The sequence below is a fragment of the Panthera uncia genome (genome assembly GCF_023721935.1).
Source record: "Panthera uncia isolate 11264 chromosome C1 unlocalized genomic scaffold, Puncia_PCG_1.0 HiC_scaffold_3, whole genome shotgun sequence".
Lineage (NCBI taxonomy): Eukaryota > Metazoa > Chordata > Mammalia > Carnivora > Felidae > Panthera > Panthera uncia.
In genome coordinates, this window is record NW_026057584.1 from 72842546 (window position 1) to 72869705 (window position 27160).

Consider the following 27160-nt stretch of genomic DNA (forward strand, 5'->3'; position numbering starts at 1 on the left):
CCCAAGCAGTCGCCACACTGTCGGCGCAGAGCGCTGACACAAATTGTGAGAGCATGACCTGAGCCGAGATCAAGAGTCTGTCGCTTAACCGATGGAGCCACCCAGGTGCCCCTAGATACTATGTTTTTTTATTCTTTTTGGGTGGTCGATGAATAATCTGTGCTTGGAATATGAGCATGATAAAGAGTTTGATGCTATCATTATGGGTAAACACGAAGATATTATTCCTATCTTAATGAAATGTATACTATTTTAAAGGATTATTTGTCATGGAAATGAATATGGAAATTTCCTATTCATTAGCAGTACCTTGTTATGGAATAAATAGTATTGCATTTTTCTGTTGATGCCTCTGTAAACCTCCTTTCATGGAAGTTGAATGATTTTTTGTTGTAGGTATCTATCTATCTTATCTATCTATCTTATAGGTATCTATCTTATAGGTTTCTATTTCTGTGTACCGAAAGTTATAATGTGAAATTCTTACATGTCTGCTAATTTTGTTCTTGCTCTTTCCAGGTTTTATTGCTTCAGACATGACATCAAGACACTCCAGTACCCAGTTATGGTTAATTACACATTATCACGAAATGGGATCGTTGTATGACTATCTTCAGCTTACTACTCTGGATACAGTTAGCTGCCTGCGAATAGTGCTGTCTATAGCTAGTGGTCTCGCACATTTGCACATAGAGATATTTGGGACCCAAGGGAAACCAGCCATAGCTCATCGAGATTTAAAGAGCAAAAACATCCTGGTTAAGAAGAATGGACAGTGTTGCATAGCAGATTTGGGTAAATTTTTAAAAATATTTCTTAATTACCATTTTTACTTCTGTTGCAGTCCATCCTTTAGCTAGGTTGCATCCACCCCCCCCCACACACACACACACAACCTTTCGTTATGAAACATGTCAAGCACGCAGACAAATCAAAAGAACTTCATAGTGAATAGCTGTATACCCACCGCCTAGGTTCTGCCATCAGCATTTTACTGTTCTTAAGCTTTGCCACACATCATCCATCCCCTCTCATCAATCCATCTTAATCTTTGATGCATTAAGTAAACTGCACACAAAAGAGCCGTTTCTTGTAAAGACTCGAGCATGTATACCACTGTGTCATTCCCCAGAGTGACTACTGTGTGTTTACTTTTTTCTTTCCAGGTGAAATTTCAATTTCATGTGAAACGAACAAACGTTAAGTAATACATTCTCAGAGTTTTGACAAGTGCTGTAAAATCCAAATGTCTATCGAAAGTTAGACCTTCGCATTACTTTGGAAAGTCACTTCAGGCTCATGCAGTGCGTCGCTGCCCCAGCCCACCCTCAGAGGCAACCAATAGTGTGTAGCATTCTCATTTCCCAAACCTTTACACAAAGTAGGTACACAAATAACCTAGGGAATGAGTTCATCTTGAAAATGTTTCTAAAGTTGTTTTTTTCTGTAACCATGGCAAAATTATCAATGAAGAAAGAGAAAACCTAACCCAGTTCGCAATTTGCCCTGCTGGGATACCTCATTCCTGTGGTGTTAGGATACTGCTCAGTGTGAGCTTTAATTGCATTATAAATAAGACTGTTTTCATTTATAGCGACATTGTATATAAAACCATCTTCAACTTAGACTTGGATATTGGCTGAGTAATTATGCTAATGGGAACTGAATTGTAATATTGGTTATTCATGTCAGTGGACTATTGAGAGTCCTCACTCTATTTGATTAAAAAATGATTTATATTATTTTCTTCCATATACCTGTAGTTATTGTTCCTAGTATTCCCATACTTGTAGGCTGATAAAGGTTTAGACAGTATTAGCTCTATGATATAAATGATAGAATTTATTCTTGTTTTTAAACACAAAAGACTCGACATGTCAGGAAAATTCATTTCTTTTGTATTTCTTTACAGTCTTTGCATTCATGCTGAGAATTATTTTACAATGTTTTGCAAGTGTGAGAAGACAGCTACTAAGGATAGCATTGAAAGGGCATGGCTCTAAAGCTTTTTGTTGCTTTGCAGTTGTAGTTGTGGTGTATTGGACTTTCATGGCAATGCCATGGCTTTTGGAGCAGGGTGATTTGGGCTGGAATCCTGATTTTCCCAGTTATTCACCCCGTATATCTGTGCGGATGTTTTAATCTATTTACCTGCCCCAAGTACACGACCACTTATTTTCGATGTTAGGGTAAGGGCTTAGCAAGGAACACTTTAACGTTTGACACTGTGCACTGTACTTCTGTACTGTTTCAAATGTTCATAATGCTGCGTTCAACTATTACTCATGTTACTAAAAATCACTTATGCCTACCTCACATGATTCTTACAAGATTCAGAAGTTACAATACTTGCGTTGCAAATGATAAGCATTCAGAGGGTGGTTGCTGTTATAGTCCAGTGGTCTAGGGGAGATGGAAAATTGAGGAGGCTGTTGGCTTTGGTTATGGGACTTGATAGGGAGTCAGAGGTGTTTTTCAGTAAGTCCAAGTAATTCGTGATTCGTCTTTCTTCTGGCCTGTAGCCTTCCAGTTAGATACACAGATTTGTAGAAACATCTGTGTTAAGATGTTTATTATTCAGGGAGTAGATCCTTTGAACAGAAGACAGCTCGTCCTGTAAGATCATCATTTGTTTAATTTTTCACTTTATACCCAGAAATTAAGGATCACTCATTAGAAATCATGTTCTATTATTGAAACTGCAAAAATTTCAGTATTGTATTTATTTTTCTAACTTTTTGTTATAAAAAATTCAAACATACAGAAAGGCTGAGGGAATAGTTAAGTATAAAGATCATTCATACCCACAGCACTTAGATTCAGCAGTTGTTAAAATTTTGCCATATTTGCTTTATCTATATGTAGCTGAACGTGTATCTTTGCTGATACATTTGAAAATAAGTTGCAGACATCACAACACTTCTAAATATTTCAAAATGCATCTCTTAAAAATACCAAAATATATCTGCATGATCATTTTATCAAACCTAAAATTATTGATAATTCAATAATATCATTTAATGTCCATTTTCAGATTTTTCTGTTTTTTTCAAACAAGAAATCAGCCAAGGTTCACACATTGCATTTGGATATTTTGTCTCTTTAAGTAGTGTGATAATTATCTATTACTGGGTAACAAACTATCTCTAAAACTTAGCAGCATAAAATAACAAATTCGTTATCTCACATAGTCATCTGAGGGTCAGCAATCTTGGAATGACTTAGCTCTATGGTTCTGGCTCAGGATCTGGTGGGGGTTCCAGTCAAGCTGTCGATTAGAGCTCCAGGCACCTGAAGGCTTGATGAGGGCTGGAGGAACTTCCAGGATGGCTCCACTCACATGACCATTGGTGGGAGGCCTCAGTTCCTTGTCATGGGGACCTCTCCACGGGGTTGTGTGAGTGGCCTCGTAACACAAGAGAACTGATAGCGAGCAGAGAGGAAGCCATGATGCCTTATATGTCCTAATTTTGAAGATATACACTCATTTCTGCCGGGTTCTGTTTGATAGCACAGCCTACCCTCAAGGCAGAGGGAGTTGAACTTCACCTCTTGAAAGGAGAAGTCTCAAAGAACTTGAGGACATATTTTTAAACCACCACAGTTAGTACTGCCATGATCTATTTAAACTGCTCCTTTTTATAATTCTGTTATTTTGACTCCTTGGTTCTGGAAACAGTAGAGAGGTATATATGTTTTGGGAGACAGCGGCCACAGAATCTTGGGGTTGATTATAAAAGGGAAAGAGGAACCGGTCTGATTTAGTGAATGCAATCGCTGATGTCTCTAGTAATTTTTCAAGGTGAGATAACAGGTGCCATCCCTGTGGCATGATAAGGAGTCATCATCCCACACACTCAGAGCCACAGAGCAGGAGCAGAAGTGTTCCTAGATGGCCCGAGGGATCCCCAAAGGATCCTTGGGTTGCAAAGGTTTACACAGGCTGCTTGTTTCAATGTGGCACTTTTCATTGTGTGTTAAAGGAATTATTTTCAGTTGGTCAGCATGGACATCAAAAAGTAATTTCATCCTCACAATGAATCATGCATGTATCTGCCTAACCCTCCTGGTCTGTGTGGAATGCCAGGTCACTCTGATTGAGGAATTCTGAAATGAGGGATGGTTTAAGAAAGGGCTTCAAACCCATTTAACAGGAGAGCTGTGCTTTGAATTGAGGGCTAGTTTAATGCTGTCTGTACGCATGACTTTAGAGAAAAGCCTGTGGGCTTGGTCAGCGTTGCTAAGTCTCAAGTGAGCATCCCTTCCTTAAGGGATGGAGTCTGCCCTTTAAGTAGTGATACGTTACCGCAGATTCGCTGCCTCACACTGTTGGAAATTTGTGTTTGCACACAATTGGGAGCTGTGGCGGAGCAGGAGAACTTAATTTCCTTCTGGTAAGACACTTGGAGATTCCCACTTAACATGTGAGCCTGTTTTCCTGTGGACTTCAAACACTGGCCTCACAGTGCTTCGGTGCTTCAGTTTATTATTCCCCCAAGTCTTTTTGTCTCAGGGGTTCATGTGTTAATAGCGTCAGAATGTTTCTGGCATTAGTTCTTTTTTCTATTGGTGACAGGTGTCATCACAACAGTATTCCAGATTGCTCTGGATGTAGTGCAGCAGTGACCACGATTACCATGAGGGGGCGCTTCTGATTGGGGTTGGTTTAAAAGGCCTTCAGCAACCCTCTGTGAGAAAGGTAGTGAACTGACCCGCCCTGTTGTCTTCTTCCCTTTAGGCCTGGCAGTCATGCATTCCCAGAGTACCAATCAGCTCGATGTGGGGAACAACCCCCGTGTGGGCACCAAACGCTACATGGCCCCTGAAGTTCTAGATGAAACCATTCAGGTGGATTGTTTTGATTCTTACAAGAGAGTTGATATTTGGGCCTTTGGACTTGTCTTGTGGGAGGTGGCCAGACGTATGGTGAGCAATGGTAAGTATCTGATCTCATGTAGTAATGTCCTTTTCCAAGTCGTCTTGATTCTACGATCTTTAAAAGGGCAAAGGAAATATTTAAGTCCACAATGCACCATGAATCATACTTATTCCTTGAATCATACATCAGGCTATCAGCATCTATATTTGATTTATGGCTAGTAGGTGGAATGTAATGGCATTATATTTTAGCTACACAAGAGGAAATGATGGTTGAAAAAGAAGAATATTTTGGGCTGGGACATCTGCTCCTAGCACTGCCTCCCCAGTGCCTCAAGTATAAGCCCCCAATAAATGCTTCCTGTCTCTTAAAAAAAAAAAAAAAGAATATTTCTGGAAAAGACTGTTCTTCAGCTTTTCTTTTGATTGGTCCATATTTCATTCTTTCCTTTCTCCATCTTCCTATTCTCCCTTTCTTCCCACCCTCCCTCCACCTCTTCTCTTCTCACAAGTGAGGTTTAACATGAAAGAATGCTTGAGTAAATCGAAGGGTGAATCCTGCTATGTTAGATATTTTTACTTCCTAAAGTTGGATTATTGAGAAAATAACACTCAGGTTGCACACTCAGAATTCACTTGTGAGAAGCAGTCTATACCTTCTTAATTAATGAAGTTTGAATTCAGGAAGTCCTGAACAGGTGGTTAATGCTGGGCCTCTTATAAGTACGTTTTCTGAAATGGTGTTGTCGTAGCACTGAGAGAAGCATAGGTCAATCATTTTTAACCTGTGACTCATATAATAAAGTCTTACTTACTCTTGTCTTTCACGTGTCCCCATTAGCCACAAGTACGTTGTTGAACTTTACTAGAAGTACACTGTATTCTGAAAGAACTAAGTATACTGTTCCAAATTGCACACGCCCCAGCTACCCACAAAGTGGTTATTATAGCGAGCTCTCTTGACTCACCTAAATAAACTTCTTCTTCTGAACTGGAAGTCTTATTTCAGAGGACATGTCTGAAATTGTTGCAGAAAAACAGGAAAATGGCATATATTTAGATTAATACTCTTTCAAAAGATACTTTCCCCTCCTAGCACTTGCTGGAATCCTGGATTTGAAGTATTAAATAATGTGCGAACTCTCAAGGATTGAGATTCTTGGGGCAATCATAATTTTCCTGAACAACATAACCAGAGAATAGGAAGTTCTTTGAGGAAAGTTGAATCGGGGTAATTTAACATAGCTTTCGTGTGCAATAATTAAAACTGGCATGCCTTCACGGTAGCTGCTGAAGCTGCCGCTTTTCCTTTTTTCTTTTTTCTTTTTTTTTTCTCTAACAGCAAAGCCTGTCTGGCTTTGATACCCTTAGGGAATTTCTTAAAAGCAATGTTTCAGATTAAACATAAACATACATGCATCGTAACTGGACAGTTCTTTTAGTTTTCTTTTTCTTTTCTTTGTTCTGATGGAGCCATGAACATTTTCTTGGTAATTGTTTCTCAATCATAGGGAGCTTACTGACTTGCATTTTGTGCCATTCAAGTGCCTTGAGAATTATCTGCAACAGGGAGATTGTTTTGCTGATGTATGAAGTTCTGAACTTTGCCTGGAATTGCACATCGGCTTCATTTGCCTACCCCCTCACCAATAATCCTTGAGCATCTTGGAACTGAAAATCTAATTGTAATTAGTTTATTTTATCAAACAACTTAGAGACGATTGGCATCATAATGAACCATGCAACAGGGAACCTGCCCCAAATTAAGCGGAAACGAATATCCCAAGGCTAGGACGGTGGCAGTCCGGCAGTGGGTGTGCTGGAGCAGCACCAAGCAAGCCTGCATGACGAAAGCCGAACTTGGCAGAGATGTGGGGTTTGAGCTTTGTAAGAATTCTTGTTGCAAATGTGTTCCCTGTGTCACAGGCATAAACCCAAGTGGCTCTTAGAAGCTTAATAGGAGTCCACTTGAAATTAGAATCATCAGTTTAAAATTTAGCTCAACAAATGGTCGTTTGCATCATCTGTTTAACATTATTTTGGGGAAAAAAATCATGAGGAGAGAAAGACTATTTTGGTGGGTTTTTTTGATTGATTTCCTCTTACGTCATCATTTAGGTGGTTCTCAAGTTCCTAAAATTCTGGTGAGCCGAGCTTCTCTTCTGTGTTGTGGTTTGAGTTTTTGGAGGAGGTAAGGGTATGTTGTGTCTCATTTTAAATCAGTTAGTGTCCCTTGCCAGTGACTAATTTGATATTTTCCCGTCTCTTTTTAGTCCCCCTTTTCCCATGAGTGTTCACATGTGCACGCACTCATGCACACATGGAAATCACCTTATCTGAGCTCAGAGTAGGTTTGCATGTGGGATTGAACACTTTCAGGTTTATTATTAATATTTTAGTTATTACTACACCAAAACAGAAAAATGAGAGAAAATCTGCCCTTAGTTCAAACATCTATATGCCTTTCCACTTCTCTGTGCACCCACGTGTATGTTTCTGACTCCATTGTAATCATAGTATATATACAGTTCTGTATCATCTTTTTTCATTTGAGTGTGCCTTTAACGTTAAATAGTCTGGTTTTAAGTGGTCACGTGATATTTTAGTGGCCACTTTCATATTTTAGACATCCCGTCTCCTCCACCTGGGGCATACTAGTTCATACAACTTTTTCACTTGGGGAATTAATTCTTAATCCGAAAACAAGTACACCTAATAGGTCAGAGTATGGAGGTTTTTATGGCTTGATACATATGCCAAATTGCTTTTCATAAGAGTTGTACTAATTTACAATATCTCACTCACCCCAGGGTGTGATGTACCTATTTCACGTTCTTGCCAGCTTTAGGAGCTGTCATTAAAAGAATATATATTTTTGAAATTATTGCATATAAAACGTACCTCATTTAAATATATGAATATCTTATCTTAGGAAGGTCATTATAATTATGCATCCTTTGAGTTTCCGAGCCCATGATAAAAATTGATGACCAGATAGTTCTCCTGGAGCAGTATGATCCTCAAGTGAACCATGAGTATAAAAATATGTTGCATTTTGTATTTTCATTGGAATGTCACATTTATTTGCTGCTAATAATAAGCTTCATGCTGTTTCTGTACAGGAAATGAGAATTAAGTCCATTTGCACATCTGAAAACTTCTCAGTAGTGTCTTTTGGAATTCACTTCTTATGTTTAGATTGACACTGAATTTGGAATTGGTAGCAAGGAAAATGGTTTTCTCATCTGTCCTGTGTGAATTTTCTGTATCAGTGTAAGGCAGGGGTTGGCCTGGATCAGTTCTTTAAAATGTGTGTCAGATTGTCTAGAAACACAGAATGCTGAGCCCTCCCTGCCCCGCCCCAGAGTTTCTGATTTAGGAGGTCTAGGGTTGGACAGAGAGCTTCCCTTTCCAACAGGGCTGCAGGTTATCCCCACATTACTGTTGGGTCAGGGGCCATAGTCTTGAGATCTCATGTGAACATGGAATCAGTCAGTCTTCCCGGGCCGGGAAATAGACTGCCTCCAGAATGTGGACAGTCTGTCCCAGCAGGATACCCATGACTTGTTTCTGATGCTTTAGGTGTAGATACTTGCTCTCTCTTGCATGCTTAAGAGGGGTTCATTTCTTTAAGAGTCTTGTATATAGACCCTGGCCTTTCTAGATTTTTTTGCTACTTCTCTGAGAGTATTCTGGCAGTATTCTTTTCTTCTTTTGATAGTTCTGCGGATACATTTGTGTCTGGTTACCTGAGTTCAGTGTGGTGTGAAGACAGCACCTTACAGGGGGGTTGCATAGGTAAATGGGTACATCATCACTGTCAACTTGTGCCATTTAGCTTTGGTCTGATAGAAGACCTTTAGTAGCCCCTTCGAAGCATCCCCCAGTAGCGTGTTACCTCTCCAGGATAGAAGCCCTTTCCCTGGAGCATCAGCTTTCAGTGTTCTGCCTTGTTCATATCTCTGTATGCAGAAACCCCATGGTTGTGTTGTTCTCGTACTGTGATCACCTGCTCATGGATTTCAAAACCAAATAAGATCATCTCCATCACCCATCCTCCAGCATATTTTTGTAGTGTCATCTGGGCAGAATGAGCCTCTGTTCACCTCCATGCAGCTCACAGTCTACTGTTACGTATTTTAACAGTTTTCATTGAGATTTAATGTCATATAAGTTTGTCGTTTAGGTGATAGGCACACTTCACTATCGTCAGTACACTAGCAATTTTGAAAAGGCACTATACCCAGATTGGAGAGGCAGACACATTCCGAAGATAGGATAGAGACTGTTCCTTTATTGTGTTTGGGTGCTGAACATCTTGTTGTGACACGTTTCTGTCTTCCCTTGCTGTGGCTTTCCTTGGGGCCAGAGCACCGCTCCTAGAAGCTATTGAGTGGTGCCCTTTGTGTGCCACTGCCCTTGGGCCCTCCCAAGGCGGTGCGACGTCATCCTTAACATTTCAGGCTGTGAAATCATACTCTCCGACTTGATCACTTACGTCAGTTTCATCATCCAAAAAATATTGGTGGTGATAATATTCACTTTAAAAAGCTCTGATGATGAACTGAGACAATGTATGTAAAGCATCTTGTGTGTCTCTGGCATGTAGTGAGTGTTCGGTAATGGGGCCATGGGTATTTACTGTTCCATTGAAAATGAGTGTCAGGGGGCACCTGGGTGGCTCAGTCGGTTAAGCGGCCGACTTCAGCTCAGGTCATGATCTCGCGGTCTGTGAGTTCGAGCCCCATGTTGGGCTCTGTGCTGACAGCTCAGAGCCTGGAGCCTGTTTCAGATTCTGTGTCTCCCTCTCTGGCTGACCCTCCCCCGTTCATGCTCTGTCTCTGTCTCAAAAATAAATAAACGTTAAAAAAAAAAATTAAAAAAAATGAGTGTCAGAGGACAATGGTATGCTTGTGGACCTCAGTTGGCCTTCCTTTACCTCTCCGTATGTTAATCCTTCACTCAGATATTACATTTGTTTTTCTCTTCACTTCCCATGGGAGTGCTGGGTGGACACACTCTTGTTTCACCATTACTGGCTTTATTTTGCGATGGACTCCAGTGTTAAAATGTATCTCATAAAAAAAAATCCTTGCTGGCCCGGCTGCATCTTTTAATGGGATGAAGGCTAGGAAATATTTGTTAGAATGGGTTCTACAAAGTACATGTGTCAAACACGAATTTATTCTAAATAATCCTTGGGCTTCTGTTCCTAAGCACAGTGCACTTGTATATGAAAGCCATGACAACTTTTATTTTCTTTAGCAACTTAATATCCACTATATTTCATGATTTCATCTCACTAGGGTATATTAAGTTTTGAACAAAGGGAAGAATAATCATATTAGGAAATTTTTTGAATATTCATGAATTTCTTTCAGGTGTTTTGTTTGGTTGAGCCTTTATAAGTGGCTGGGGACAGGCATATGGAGGTGGAGTGGGAAGGAAGGGTATTTTCCCACTGATTCCTAGAATTTCACGTCCCTGGTTTAGAGATCCAGACCAGAGGACGGCAATCATGCCCTCATGACAAAATAACCTGAGTCAGGCAGAACTTCATTGGGTGCTGTTCAAGTAACAGTGTGTTAAACCTTGTAACAGCCCGGCATGCAGTGAACAATACACTCTTCATCTCATAGGAGACCCCTGTAGGTGCCAACTATTTGGACCTTCTGTGGAACTGCTCTCTTTAGGTTTTAACACTGTGCCAGATCTAAGCCCTCTAAGCTCTAGCTTAGAGCAGGGCTCTGTAGCTCACCTACACTTTTTGTCCCCCTCCTCTGACAACTAACTGTGACATTAATGTATATTGCTAGTAGGGCCTCACTACACAGTAACCTACAAACCATTTGCTATGTTACGTTGATAAGAATCCCCAAGATAGCAGTTACTTTTATAATTCTAACACAGATCTCTGAGAACAGAGTCAGTCTTGACTTGAGGGACGTGCATGGTCTCATATGCCTGTGGATTGCAGTATGGGAGGAGGCATGGACCTGCCACATGTACACTCTACCTAGCAGGGAACAGAGCTGTTCTTCCAACCCGCTTCCTGTTTCAGAAAGGAGTACTTGGCTGTGGGGTAAGGCAGGGCTTCCCAGTGAGTATGCGGTGTTAGGTTACAGAAATGCCTGAGGTACTGATTCTCTTAAACCTCCGGCAGGGAGACGGGGCCCACGGGGACCAGAACCCCCTACACTGTCGGCACCTCTAATTCAGCAGCCTCATCCATTTATCTGTTAGTAATGTTTGATGGGGGCCATGACACAAAAAATGTTTGAAGTCCTCCCGTTAGGAATGATAAGTGAGACGACACACATCTTAGAAATACCTTTTTGAATCTTGGAAAACAGAGTTCACGGAAAGGCATTCTTTCCGGTGACACTAACTTATACATGTATTACCTTCATGCTTTTTTCCATACCAAAATGGTACTTTTACCATTATTTTAATCTTTTTCTTTTCATTGGAGTTTTTCAAACTTAGTCTTTTGAGGTATAGCTGATACACAATGTTACATTAGGTGCAGGTATACAACATAGTGAGTCAAGTCTGTATTTTATGTTGTGCTCACATAACTGTAGCAACTCTCTGTCACCATACAGCACTATAACAATACCACTGACTGTATTCCCAGTGCTGTACTTTCCATTCCTGTGACTTATTCTGTAACTAGAAACTGTTACCTCCTTTTCACCCATTTTGCCTCACCCCCTTCACCTCCAGTACCCATCAATTTGTTCCCTGTATTTATGGGTCAGTTTCTGCTTTTTGTTTGTTCATTCGTTTGGGTTTTTTCAGATTCCATAGTAGATAAATTCATCTGGTATTTGTCTCTTTCTGTCTGACTCACTTCATAGCGTAGTACCCTCTAAGGCATCCATTTTGTTGCAAATGGTGAAATCTCATTCTTTTTTTTATAGCCAAGTAATATTTCCTTGTGTACCTATGTATGTGCACAAAATGCCTTTCTGTGAACTCTGTTTTCCAAGCATCAAAAAGGTATTTCCACTATGTCTGTTGTCCCACTTATCGTTCCTAACAGGAATATTTCAAACACATACATAGAGTCTTTACCCATCCCTCTGTCAACAGACATGTGGATTGCTTGCATATCTTGACTATTGTAAATAATGCTGCAATAGGTATAGCTGTGTATAGATTGTTTTGAATTAGTATTTTCATTTTCTTGGGTTAAGTACCCAGTAGTGGGATTACTCAATTGGATGGTATTTCTCTTTTAAATTTTTTTGAGGAACATCCATACTGGTTTCCACAGTGGTTGCACCAATTGATATTTCTACCAACTGTGCACGAGAGTTTTGCTCTACGTCCTTCACAGCACCTGTTTATTTCATGTGTTTCTGACACTAGCCCTTCTGACACGTGTCAGGAGATACCTCATCGTGGTTTTGATTTGTATTTCCCTGATGATGAGGGATGTTGAGCATTTTTTCATGTGGCTGTTAGCCATCTGGATGTCCTTGGAAAAAGATCTATTCAGGTCTTCTGCCCATTTTTATTCAATTTTTTTTTTTTGGTATTGTCTAAGTTCTTTATATTTTGGATATTAACCCTTTATTGGATGTGTCATGTGAAATATCTTCTCCCATTCACTGAATTCCCTTTTCATTTTGTTGGTTTCCTTCACTGTGCAAAGCTTTTAATTTTGGAATCATCTCAGTGGTTTATTTTTCCTTTTGTTTTTGTTGCCTGAGGAGACATATCTAGAAAAATGTTGTTATGGCCGATACCCAAGAGATTACTGCTGATGGTACTTCTAGGAGTTTTATGGTTTCCGGTCTCACTTTTAGATCCTTAATCCATTTTGAGTTTATTTTTATATATGGTGTGAAAAAGTGGACCAGTTTTCCCAGCACCATTCATTGAAGAGAATGTCTTTTTCCCATGGTATATTCTTGCCTGCTTTGTCCTTGATCAATTGACCATATAAGTATGTGGGTTTTTTCTGGCTGTCTATTCTCTTTCATTTATCACTGTGTCTGTTCTTTACTGGTGTCATACCGTTTTCATTATTATAGCTTTGTAGTGGGTCTTGAAGTCTGGGAATGTGATACCTCCATCTTTCGCTCTCACGATTGCTTTGGCTCTTCAGAGTGTTTTGTGGTTCCACACAGAATTTGGGATTATTTTAGTTTTATGAAAAATGCCATTGTTATTTTGCTGGGGATTGTATTGAATCTCTAGATTGCTTTGGGTAGTACAGACATGTTAACGGTATTAATTATTCCAGTCTGTGGTATATCTTTCCATTTGTGTTATCTTCAATTCCTTTGGTTAGTGTATAAAACAGAGTTTTCAGAGTACTAGTCTTTCATCTCCTTGGGGAAGTTTATTCCTAGGTATTTTATTCTTTTTGATGCAATGGTAAATGGGATTGTTTATATTAGTGTATAGAAATGCAGATTTCTGTGTATTAATTCTGTATCCAACTTTACTGAATTCATTTATTCTGATGGCTTTTTTTGGTGGAGTCTAGGGCTTTCTATATATAGTGGTATGTCATCTAAATTTAGTGACAATGTTACTACTTTCTCACCATTTTGGATGCCTTTTCTCTTTTTCTTGTTGTGGTTAGGACTTTTCAGTAGTATGCTGAGTAAAAGAGGCAAGAGTGCATATCCTTGTCTTATTTCAGATCTTAGAGGGAAAGCACTTATTGGCTGTGAAGATCAGTTTTGTCCATGAACCACTTCCCATTTTCTCACGTGCCACTCTTGAAGGAAATGCTGTATTAGCTTATAGTTCTCTCAGAAGACAAAGGCCATCCATTCTAATTCTTATTAAAATGGCTTCAGTTTTAAAGTTCTAGTCTTTGAAAGATTTCAGCATTTTTGTAGGAGTTGTCCATGTGGATGCAGGTGCAAGGGACTAGGTTCTCTTCACCTGTTATCTGGATTTCAGTTGTGACTACCCAAGTAGGACGACAGTGAAGAGAGATAGTGAACATACTGTGACAGGAGATTAATGCAGAGAAGCATATTTTATTATGTCATTGTTGGCTTGTTGGGAGGAATTCTAGAATATAAACAGGGCATTGGATGTTAGTTTAGCTTTGCCATTAATTACCTGTGAACTTGGACAAGTAGTTTTCCTGTGTGGTCCTCAGTGTTTTCTTCTAAAGGAAAAGAGGACTGTGATGTAATCTACATGATTCTAATATCCCAAGGTGTCTCTTCACCTTACCTTCAGATTTTTCAGAGTACAGCCAGGTCCATTAGGGATTATGGGGTGAATTCATTTAGCAGACTTGACCTTAATTGACATTAGTCTATTTATAGCCTTTATCCCATTAAGTGGGACTATTTGTATATTTCACTACAGAATGTGTTTGGTGTGGGGTATCCCTCCGACTCTGCTAGTGTGTCACATAAATATGGTGTGTGCCTCTTATCTTTAAAATGTAAAAAATTCCAAATTCTGCAAACACAACTAACCTCAAGGGTTTTGGATAAAGGACCATGGATATATAATCAACATTCACTCAAGTAATATGTATGCAGTGTGTATAATACACGAGGTATTTTTTTAGGCTCTGGGAAGCAGTGGAGCAAAAAAAAAATATGATTTTAATATTTCTTTAAGAGATTAAGCCACTATGGTTGAGGTATACATGGAGGTGATTGAGTACAGGGAGGACGCTGAATTTTTCCAGGGTTCCGGGATTGTGCTAGCAAGGTGGGAAGGTCTTCTTGGAAGATAGAAAGCATGAACTGAGTCATAAGTGAGATGAATAGGAGCTAGTCAGTTGTACTTAGTCTGGGCAGACGTGTAGGTGAGAATGAGAAAATTCGATGGTGATAACAATCGGTATCCCGGGCAAAAGGAAGCACCGTGGGGAACCTAAAGGTGCCCTGGTGCTAAAGCTGCAAGCCACTGCAGTGTGGCTGACACCCAGATGGGTGAAGGAGCACTGTGGTGGCCCCTGAGCAGGATCCCATGGAGACATAATGAGCTTTTCCCACAGTTTTTCTCCCAAGGCTTTTGCAGGGGCTGATGGGATATGGTGGATGGCTAGCAGGGGAGGCTTCCAAGCACAGATACCTGTAGGTCCCAGAGACAGCTGTTAAAGGGGGAACAAAATGGTACACTAAGGCTTTGGTGGGGAGGATCACAAAGGCGGCTTTCTTTCCAGAGGGTGGTTTAAATGCAACCATGGTGGTTTTCATGCTTTTTGGAGCACTGTCTAGGACATTCTTCTTGGTCTGTGTATCAGCTTTGTGATGTGTGAAGGTGTTGGAACCAAGGCATGGCAATTAAGGGGTTTACTCGGAACCGTGCAACAAATGAATAGCAGGGATATTGGTTGGTAAAGATATATTTGCCCCACAGAATAGAAAAGTTCCAAATAGACATATGCCCAGGGGAAAAAAAATTAGCGTATAAATCAGATACATATGCCAAGGGTTGGGGGGGAGTAGGTTATGAATAATTTCTGATTCCTTTCTTGCCCTTTGAGTCACGCCAGCCACCTTTCATGGGAAAGCAGGGCCTGGCTCAGCTCATCCTTCCTCGATACTGTTTCCCATGCTCCTGTTCTCCTGCATTCCTGTGCCCTTTGTTGTGCACACCACTCATGTGCCAAAGTACTTTGCAATTTTAGTCACTTTTCTTGCTGTCTTCTGCTGTCTCATAATTTGGCACTTGTTCATCGAGTGCTATCTATAAAGGGACTTAAGAGTTCACTTTTTGCCCAACTCCCCAGATTTCTGCCAGAAATGAGGAGCACTTGTAACTTCCCACCTTGACAACACATCATTTTAGTCTGCCCTTGACCTCTGCTCTCCCTACCACTATGTGCACCTGACTTCAGCCACAGGGAATTCTCCATCTTTGCAATGGGTAGGATCCTTTGTAACCCTTTGTCTTCATCGCCACCACCACCACCCCCCCGCCATGAATGTCCCGTTAGGCCATGTTTCTCATCCCCATCCTCTTCCCTGCCTTGCCAACTGCTGATATTTCTAGGTCTGCCTGAGCCCTAGCTCTTGGAAAGCCTACTGATGGCACCCAGTTACATTTGGTACTGAAGCCACACAGCTGTTTTTTTTTCCTCTAAGACTGGTTGAGTACCATTTCCCTGCATTTTCTCCATGCTCTTACTGCTAATGCTAGTTTGTAATTTCTCGTATTTCCCTTTCCCCTTATTCTGGTCCTCATTGCCAGCACTGCATCTTTTTTATTTTTGTATCCCAGTGCCAAGCACAACCTCTGACTCAATAACCATTTTGATCCCTTAAACTATGTGTACCAATTTAGGAACTAGCATGTACAAATATATTCTGAAAGGCAAAGATAGTAGTGGGTGAAAAACATCTTTGAGCTTTTACAAGATTTCCATTATCCAAGGAAAGAAGGGCTTGTCCCCATCTTACGCTAGATTTTGAGTTCCTCGACAGTCAAGAGCATGTCTTCCACTTTTATCATCCTCAACATTTAATATGGTGTTCTACACATGGTAGGTACGTAATGTACTTTCTATTCATTGAAATGGTTGCTTTCTTTGACCAGAGGAGTTGCACGTGACTGCCAGAGTTTAATCCCGGATTTATTTGGCACTGGTCATGCTTCTCCACAATGAGATGGAAACCATCCACAATTGACCAGTGGTTGAAGAAGAGAGGTGTGACTAAATCCCAGGCATAATCAATTAAATGATCTTTTTAAATTTGATTCTTTTTGTTAAAACATGGGACAGTTAATGAGATTAAAGTATGGGGAATATAAACAGGAGGGAACACTTCAGCTTTGCATAGTGAAGCTTGTTGTTTGGGATCAGTAGATCCCGTGTTTAAAAAATTCACCTATGCTTTTTTCTTCTGCCTTTATAGAAAAGGTCCACTTAGCCCTTCCCAAGCTAACCAGGCAAATTATCCCAAATAGCTGGCTAAGCAAATGCAAACAGTTATACTATTATGCTAGATTAAAAAAAAAAAAAAGAATAAATGTTAAAAAAAGATTTGTTTAAAGGGGCGTCTGGGGGGCGCCTGGGTGACTCGGTCGGTTGGGCGTCCGACTTCAGCTCAGGTCATGATCTCGCAGTCCGTGAGTTTGAGCCCCGCGTCGGGCTCTGGGGTGACGGCTCAGAGCCCGGAGCCTGTTTCAGATTCTGTGTCTCCCTCTCTGCCCCTCCCCTGTTCATGCTCTGTCTCTGTCTCAAAAATAAATAAACGTTAAAAAAAAAAAAGGGGGCGTCTGGGTGGCTCAGTTGGTTAAACATCCAACTTCAGCTCAGGTCATGATCTCACAGTTGGTGGGTTCCAGCCCTGCATCAGGCTCTATGTTGACAGCTCAGAGCCTGGAGCCTGCTTTGGATAGTTTGTCTCCCTCTCTGTCTGGTCCTCCCCCACTCAGTCTCAGTCTCTTGAAAATAAATAAATGTTAAAAAAAAATAATAAAGTAGGCTAACTGTATTCTCCTTCAGAGAAGTGGACAGACCAGTAAAGGACCCATCTCTTACTATGGCCTATGAATTCATGTGGCCCCCTAGAAAAAGTATAAATGACCTTACATGTCCAGTTGTGTGATATGTCTTAGTACTAGAAGAAAATAGTTTTGTTTGAAAGCTTCATGGGATCTTTCCAAGAGGGGGAGGTAAGGCCTTTGAGATGGGCTGTCACAAATCCTCTGAAAGTGGTGGTTTATGTTTTGCCTTGAAAAGCTTTTAATCCATTGACTAATATAGTTTACAAATGCAATTGTGCAATGTGGATAACTTATCTAGACTTAAGCGATCTCACCCAGAAATTTATTTTTACATTACTGAAAACATGGAATATGGTATAAATTAACTTAGTCAAATCTGTGAAGTTTAAGAAAATCCATATGATTTCTTTAACATATTCCTATTATCATGGCTAACCTTGTGCATCAACAGTGTATATTTTTATAGGGTTTGTGAAATGGATTCTTGCACTTAATTTCTCTGAGCAGTGAAAAGGAGATTGAAGATTTTCAGGTGGCTTGTAGGAATTAGAACACTGTGAGCAAAGATATAATTCAGTTTTTCTCTCTTTTTCTCAAACAACTTGTTAGGTATTTAGGAACAGAAGAAAGTGACAATGGAGAGAGGAGGAGGGCAATAGACCAAGTAGTCCCCTGTCCTCATTGTCAAAGCCTTTGATGGTGCAAGAAAAATGGATTTCCTTGGTTTCTTCTCTTTAAAGGGAAGAATCCATTTTCTAATTCTAAGTGATGAAGTTTTAAATTTCTCTATTTGTAAAATTACATCAATTTCTTTCACAAAGAAGAGTAGTTTTTCTGGGAAAAAGGGCTTCTAAGGCATTGGAAGCCATGCCGGGGTAGAAGGTAAGCTGAAATGAACCACTTCCATACTGGTTTAGGGAAGGAGAGAGTTCATCCTTTTGTCATTCTTGTCTTTCCAAATGACTGTCTTTTCTCTACATTTTCTTTTGTGCCTTCAGTCTGAGAGTAAATAATAGAGCCATCAAGCACACAACTGTGTCTGGCAGTTTGAGGTTGCTCATTGACCATAGAGTGAATGAGGAAATGAATATTTCATATTGTTTGCATTCTTCCAATGGGGGGAATTATTTCATAGCAGTGATTTCCCCCCTAAGCATCTCATAACCAACAGGAATATCTTGATGATGGTCATGGATTAGCTACGTGTTTCTATTTGTGGTCTGAAACCACTAGATTCATGTACCTTTTTTCAGAGGCCTTGTCTCTTTTTTTTTTTTTTTTTTTTTTTAATTCAAGTATAGTGGACAATGTTACTTTAGTTTTAGGGTTACACCATAGGTTTCACAACTTTCTTCATTATTTCATTATTTCATGCTCATCACAAGTGTAGCTACCATCTGTCACCATACAGCACCACTCATCCTCCCTGACATTCATTCCATTAACTAGAAGCTTGTGCCTCCCACTCGCCTTCATCCCTTTATGTCCACTTTCCCGACTATTTTCCTGCTACAGCCACCAGTTCTGTGTTTACGGGTCTGTTTCTGCTTTTTGTTCGTTCTCTTTTTCCACGTAAATGAAATCCTCTATATTGTCACAAATGGCAAGATCTCATTCTTTTTTTATGGCTTAGTAGTCTTCCAGAGAGAAGGGCTGGGAGAGGTGTGTATAATACATCTTTATCCATTCATCTACTGAGGGGCACAGGTTGCTTCTGTATCTTGGCTATTCTAAATAATTCTGCAATAAACATAGGGGTGCGTATATCTTTTTGAATTAGTGTTTTCATTTTCTTGAGGTAAATACCCAATTGTGGAATTACTGGATCATATGACATCTCTTTCATTTTGGGGGTAACCTCCCTACTGTTTTCCACAGTGGTTGCACCAACAAATTCCCAGCAACTTTTCTCCACATCCTTGCCAATATTTGTTATTGATCCTAGCCCTTCTGACACGTGTCAGGTGCTAACTGTAGTTTTGATTTTCATTTCACTGATGATTAGTGATGTTGTGCATCGTTTCATGTGTGTTAGGTATCTGGATGTCTTTGGAAACATGTCAGTTGAAGTCCTCTGCCCATTTTTAATTGGGTTGTTGTTAGTTTTGGTGTTGGCTAAGTTCTTTATATATTTTAGATATTAACCCCTACTGGATATATCATTTGCAAATGTCTTCTCCCATTCACTGTGTTGTCTTTTGTTTTGTTGATGGTCTCCTTCTCTGTGCAAAATATTTTATGTAGTCCCAATAATTTTTCCTTTCATTTTTATAGCCTGAGGAAACCTATACAGGAAAATGTTGCTAAGGCTGATGTCCAAGAGATTAGGGAGTTTTATGGTTTCAGGTCTTACAGTCAGGTCTTTAATTCATTTTACTTTTGTGTATAGTGAAAGAAAGTCGTCCAGTTTTCCCAACAACTGAAGAGAATGTCTTTTTCCCATGATATATTCTTGTCTGCTTTGTCTTTGGGCTGTCTGGTTCCATCCATCTATATGTTTATTTTTGTGCCAGTACCATTCTGTTTTGATTACTATAACTTTGTAATGGGTCTTGAAAGCTAAGATTGTGATACCTCCAGCCTTCTTGTTCTTAAGATTGCTGTGGCTATTCCTGGTCTTTTTTGGTTCCATACATATTTTAGGACTGTTTGTTCCAGTTCTGTGATAAATGCTATTGTTATTTTGATGGGGATTGTACTGAATCTGTACGTTGCTTTGGGTAGTATGGACATTTTAATAATATTCTTACAATCCACCAGAATGATAGGTTTCTTTATGTCATCATCAATCTTGTAGCTTTTAAAGTACAGGTCTTTCACCTTCTTGGTTAAGTTTATTCTTGGTATTTTATTCTTTTTGGTGGAACTGTAAATGGAATTGTTTTATTTCTTTTTCTGCCTCTGTTATTAGTGTATAGAAGTGCAACAGATTTCTGTAAATGAGTTTTGTATCTTGCAGCTTTACTGAATTCATTTATCCATTCTAATAGCTTTTTTGAAGGAGTCTTTAGGGTTTTGTATGGAGTCCTTGGGATTTTCTGTGTGTAGTAGGTCAACAGCAAATACTGACAGTTTTATTTTTTCTTCTTACCAATTTGTTTGCCTTTTTTTTTTTTTTTTTTTTTTTTGGTACTTCTAGTATTTTGAATAAAGGTGGTAAGAGTGAACATCTTTGTCTCATTCCTGATCTTAAAAAAAAGCTTTTCCCTTAATTCTCAGTTTGTAATATATAGCCTATATTATGTTGTGGTACAATCCCTCTAAACCTAAAAAACAACAACAACAACAACAAAAAAAACCTCTAAAAAACCTTTTTGAGAGTTTTTATAATGAACAGATGTTGAATTTTGTCAAGTGCTTTTTCTGCATCTATTGAGATGATTATTTGATTTTCATCTTTTGCTATTGTGGTGTATGACTTTGGTTATGAATATTTAACCATCATTGCATCCCTGAAATAAGTTCAACTTGATTGTGGTGAATGATCCTTTTAATGTATTTTTGAAAACAGTTAATATTTTCAGGATTTTTCATCTATTTTTATCAGGGATGTTGGCCTATAGTTTGTTTTTGTTTGTTTGGTTTTGGTATCAAGGTAATGCTGGCTTCGTAGAATGTATTTAGAAGCTTCCCTCCTCTTATTTATTTTTGGGGGGAATAGCTTGAGGAGAAGAGATATTAACTCTTTGAATGAACGGTAGCATTCACTGGTGAATCTGTCTGGTCTTGGACTTTTGTTTTTTGGGAATCTGTAGTGATTCAGTTTCAATACTAGTAATTGGTCTGTTTGGTTCCTATTTGTTTCAGTCTTGGAAGATTGTAGGTTTCTAGGACTTAAATTTCTTCTAAGTTGTCCAGTTTGTTGGCACATAATTTTTCACAGTAATCTCTTTGATCCTTTGTATTTCTGTGGTCTGTTTTTATTTCTTTCACTTATTTATTTGGGTCCTCTCTTTTGCTTGATGAGTCTGGGTAAAGGGTTATTAATTTCCTTGATATTTCATAGAAACAGCTCTTGGTTTCATTGATCTTTTATTTTCTAGGTCTTCTCTAATTGTCACTGTTTCCTTCCTTTTACTAACTTTGGGTTAATTCTTTTCTGGTTTCTTGAGTTAGGCCTGTATTGCCATATACTTCCTTCTTATAACTGCTTTTGCAGTGTCCCAAAGATTTGGAAGTGTCCCAAAGAAACTACCATTGTGCTTTCATTTTTATTTGCCTCCACGTGTTTTTGTATTTCCTTTTGATTTCTTTGTTGGTCTGTTCATTCATTAGTAGTATGTTCAGGCTCCACCTGTTTTGTTTTTCCACAGTTTTTGCTTTTTTGTGATTTTGTGTTTCTATTCAGAAAAGAATCTTGGTATGATTTCAATCTACCTAAATGTATTGAGACTTTTGGGCTGAAATGTGATCTCCCCTAGAGAATGTTCCATGTGTGCTTGAAAATTGTGTTTGGATGGAATATTCTATACCTGTTAAGTAAATTTTGTCTAATACATCATTCAGAGCCACTGTTTCCTTGTTAATTTTCTGCCTGGAACATCTATCCATCCATTGATGTAAGTGGGGTATTAAATCCTGTACTATTAGGGTATTACTGTCAATTTCTCCCTTATGTCTGTTAATATTTGCATTAGATGCTCCAGTATTGGGTACATCTACATTTACAATTGTTACATTCTTTTTTTTTTCCACGTTGAGAGAGATTGAGACACAGAGTGTGAGTGGGGCAGAGAGAGGGAGACACAGAATTCAGAGCAGTCTCCAGGCTCCGAGCTGTTAGCACAGAGCCTGACCGGGGGCTCAAACTCACAAACCAGGGGGGTCACGACCTAAGCTGAAGTCAGATGCTCAGCCAAGCCCCACCAGGCCACCCAGGTGCCCCAACAATTGTTAACTCTTGTTGGATTGATCCTTCTGTCATTATGCAATGCTCTTCTTTGTTGTTACAGCCTTTGTTTTAAAATCTATTTTGTCTGATAGAAGTATTACTTCCCAGGCACTTTTTAAAAAATTTTTTTGGCTTTCGTTTGCATGGAATCTCTCTTTCCAGCCCAGCCCGTCACATTTGGTCTGTGTCTTTAGGTCAAAAGTGAGTCTCTTGTAGGCAGCATGTAGATTGGACTTGCTTTTTTGATCCATATCTTTTGATTGGAATAGTTAGACCATTTACATTTGAAGTAATTGCTGAGATGGGATGAGTTAAGATGGCAGAAAAGTAGGGGGACCTGGGCTTTCCTCATTCCTCAAACACAGCTATATTGAGGTCAGATCCTTGGAGCACCCAGGAAATTGATCTGCAGAGTGGCAGAAGGATCTCCACAGTGGGAGGGAGATAGCGTGGCAGGTGTGAGGTACATGGAAGTGAATTGAGAGAAAAACAGCAGTGCTGCAGAGGGGGAGAGAAAGAGGAGTTGATAAAGTGTAGCACTGAGTTTGCACAAGAGGAAAACATCTCTGGATCATAGACTGGGGAACAAGAAGTACTGAGTACACAGGTTTTTTTGTTTTTGTTTTGTTTTCATTTGTTTTTTGCTAGCAGCATTTGGAGCTCAAACTCTGAGGTTCTGGTGGTGCATGACTTTCTCCAGAATGGAGCTGTGGCACATGCTCCTGGGGATAAGGGAATTGGCCCCTCAGTGCATAGCATGGTGTAGGAATCTCCTGGGTTCATTGGGAGAGAACATTACCCTTCCTGGAGTACTTTTGGAAGAGGGTATATTGCCTCCCCAAGGACAAAAGACACTGCAGGCACCAGCCAAAAGCCTTTCATCAGCAGGAGACAGAGGTGCACCCAGAGGGAATATAAACTTTGCTGCGTTTAGTTGTGCTACACCACAGATTCCATGCACTGTGCTGGTGTGGGATCGTTTTTCAGGGACAGGCCTTCAGACACTGTGGAGAGGCTCTACTTCAGAGGAGAGGGTTGGATCCATGAGGTGCTGGGTCCTTTAAGGCTTTGGGTTTTGATCCTAGCAGTGAACTTATGGCACAGGGTGAGCTGACTGGCCTACCTATTCTGTGAGGGCTGCCTGAACAGTCTGGGAACATGAGATTGGGGTGACTCCATTTTTCCCGCAACACAGTGGGACTTAAGAGAGCAACACAGTATGGCTCCTAATGGAGGCAGGACCTGCTTACACCAAACCCCACCCCCTGTGTCTGGCAACTGCTTATTTACTGGGCCAAGACTGAGCCAAAACAGAAGGCCTCTCCTCCAGAAGATCAGGACAGCCAGCACCCTGCATGCACCAAGTGTACTGAAAATCGAGCACTTCAAAACGATACCTGTAGTTCTGGTGGAAATAGAAAAAAGAAAAATTAAGCCTGGCCCTATTTTTTCTTTCAGAATCAGGCTCATAGTTTGTGTTTTTTTTTTTGTTTTTTTTTTTTCATTTCTTTTTCTCTCTTTTGGATTCTCTTTTTAATTCTTTTTCTTTTTTTCTTTCCTTCTTTTTCCTTTCTTTTTGGAATTAGCCCTATAACTTTTCAATTCTCTGGTTGGTTTTTTTTGTTCCCTTTTTCTTCTTTTGGGGGGGGGGGGATCAGGCTTCCCCCAGCCTTTTTCCAGGCTTATTTCAACAACAACAACAAAATCAAAGCACACCTAGTTAAAAGGCCAAACACTCCCCACTGCAAGCAAGGAGGAGCTCTGTGGAGGACTGATCAGTGGGAATGAGCAGCCAAAATACAGTAATAGAGTATACACCACACACACCAGAAACACTTCAAGTGCCCAGGACAGTGTATGATCCCTTTTAATGCAGTACTCTCAGGTACAGGAAACATATAACAAGTTTTTAAAACATGCAAAAGACAGAAACTTAGCCAAAATGACAAGATGAAGAAGGTTTCCCCAAAAGAAAGGTCAAGAAGCAATCACAACCAGGGACTTGCTCAAAACAGATATAAGCAATATATCTGGACAAGAGTTTAGAACAACAGTCATTAGACTACTAGCTAAGCTTGAAAAAAGCACAGAAGACACCAGAGAAACCCTTACTGCACAGGTCAAAGACCTAAAATCTAGTCAGATTGAGATTTTAAAAAATGCTATAACAGATGAAATACTGACTACAGTCGTAATGAAGATTGAAAAAGAGAAAATAGGTGATACAGAAGAAAAAATTATGGAAAATAATGAAGCTGAAAAAAAAGAGGGAAAGGAAATTATTAGATCACAAGGAGAGACTTAGTGATTCCATAAAATGAAACAATATCAACATAATAGGAGTCCCAGAAGAAAAGCAGGAAGAAGGGGAAAAAGGGTTATTTGAACAAATGATAGCTGAGAACTTTCCTAATCTGAGGAAGCAAACAGGTATCCAAGTCCAAGAGGCATAGAGTACTCCCTTCAAGATTAACAAAAACAGGTCAACACCATGACATATAGTGAAAAATTGCAAAATACAAAGAGAATTCTGAAAGCAGCTAGGGACAAATGGGCCTTAACCTACAAGGGTAAACACATAAGGGTAGTAACAGACCAGTCCACTGAAACTTGGCAGGCCAGAAGGGAGTGGCAGGAAATACTTAATGTACCAAATGCGAAAAAGACGCAGCCAAAAATTCTTTCTCCAGCAAGGCTGTTATTCAGAATAGAAGGAGAGATAGAATTTCCCCAAATAAAAACTAAAGGAATCTGTGACCACTAAACCAGCACTGCAAGAAATTTAAGAGGAACTCGGAGTGGAGGGGAAAAGAAAGACCATAGCAACAAAGACTAGAAAGGACCAGAGAACATCACTAGAAACACCAACTCTACAAGTAACAAACTGGCATTAAATCCATATCTTTCAGTAATCACTCTGAATGTAGATGGACTAAATGCTTCAATGAAAAGACATAGGTATCAGAATGGATTTTAAAAAATTCATCTATATGCTACATACAAGAGACTCATTTTATACCTAAAGACACCGGCAGATCAAAAGTGAGGGGATGGAGAACCATCTATCCTGCTACTAGATTTTATTTTTTATTTTTTTATTTTTTCATTTTTTTATTTTTATTTTTTAATATATGAAATTTACTGTCAAATTGGTTTCCATACAACACCCAGTGCTCATCCCAAAAGGTGCCCTCCTCAATACCCATCACCCACCCTGCCCTCCCTCCCACCCCCCATCAACCCTCAGTTTGTTCTCAGTTTTTAACAGTCTCTTATGCTTTGGCTCTCTCCCACTCTAACCTCTTTTTTTTTTTTTTTTCCTTCCCCTCCCCCATGGGTTTCTGTTATGTTTCTCAGGATCCACATAAGAGTGAAACCATATGGTATCTGTCTTTCTCTGTATGGCTTATTTCACTTAGCATCACACTCTCCAGTTCCATCCATGTTGCTACAAAAGGCCATATTTCATTTTTTCTCATTGCCACGTAGTATTCCATTGTGTATATAAACCACAATTTCTTTATCCATTCATCAGTTGATGGACATTTAGGCTCTTTCCATAATTTGGCTATTGTTGAGACTGCTACTAGATTTTAAAAGAAAGCTGGAGTAGCCATACTTTTATCAGACAAACTGGACTTTAAAACAAAGACTAACAAGAGATGAAGAAGGGCATTACATCATCATTAAGTATATATCCATCAAGAAGATCTAACAATTATAAATATGCCCTCAATTTGAAAGCAGTCAAATATATAAATCAATAACAAACTCATTTAATACAATAGTGGGAGACTTTAATATCCCACTTACAACAATGGTCACATCATCTAAGCAGAAAATTAACAAGGAAACAATTGGCTTTGAAGGATACTGAACCAGATAACAGATACATTCAGAACATTTCATCCTAAAGCAGAATACACATTCTTCTCAAGTGCACATAGAATATTCTTCAGAATACATTACAAATGGGGTCACAAATCAGCCTTCAACAGGGGGTTGAGGTATGACTGAGATCAGACCATGCATATTTTCAGAACATGATGCATATTTCAGAACACAATGCTATAAAACTTGAAATCAGCCACAAGAAAAAAATTTGGAAAGCCCTAAAATACATCGAAGTTAAAGAACATCCTACTAAAGAATGAATTCAAAAACCAGGAAATTAAAGAAATTAAAAATATATGGAAGTAAGTCAAAAAGAAAACATGACAGTCCAAACCCGTTGGGATGCAGTAAAGGCAGCCCTAATAGGAAAGCAATTTCAGGCCTATCTCAAGAAGCAAAAAGGGTCCCAGATACACAAGCTAGCCTTATACATAAAGGAGCTAGAAAAGGAGTAGCAAATAAAGCTGAAAGCCAGCAGAAGAAGGGAAATTATAAAGATTAGGGCAGAAGTAAATGATATAGAATCAAACAAACAAAAACCAAGTAGAGCACATCAGTGAAATTAAATGGTGGTTCTTTGAAAGAATAAACAAAATGGATAAAGCTCTCACCAGACTTCTCAAAAAAGCAAAAGAGGTTCCAAATAGATATGAATGAAAGAGGACAGATCACAACCAACACCACAGAAATACAAACAATTATAAAAGAATACTATGAAAAATTATATGCCAACAAACTGGGCAATCTGGAAGAAATGGGCAAATTCCTAGAAATTCGTACACTACCAAAATTCAAACAGGAAGAAATAGAAATTTGAACAGACCCATAAGCAGCAAAGAAACTGAATCAGTTATCAAAAATCTCCCAACAAACAAGAGTCTTGGGCCAGATGGCTTCCCAGGGGGAATTCTACCAGACATTTAAAGCAGAGTTAATACCTATTCTTCTCAAGCTGTTCCAAAAAAATAGAAATGGAAGAAAAGCCTCCAAACTCATTCTGTGAAGCATTACCTTGATTCCAAAACCAAAGACCTCACTAAAATGCAGAAT

General features: G+C 39.4%; 1 protein-coding gene across 2 annotated transcripts in view; it reads left to right on the forward strand.

Annotated features, from left to right (window-relative positions):
- The window catches only part of ACVR1 (activin A receptor type 1), a 141190-nt gene that overhangs the window by 106893 nt on the left and 7137 nt on the right, over window positions 1–27160 (forward strand). For both annotated transcript variants that reach the window (XM_049615612.1, XM_049615613.1), the window contains exons 8-9: window positions 520–795; window positions 4739–4936. In XM_049615612.1, the coding sequence (XP_049471569.1) occupies window positions 520–795; window positions 4739–4936 (474 nt within the window). The remainder of the gene's footprint in view (window positions 1–519; window positions 796–4738; window positions 4937–27160) is intronic.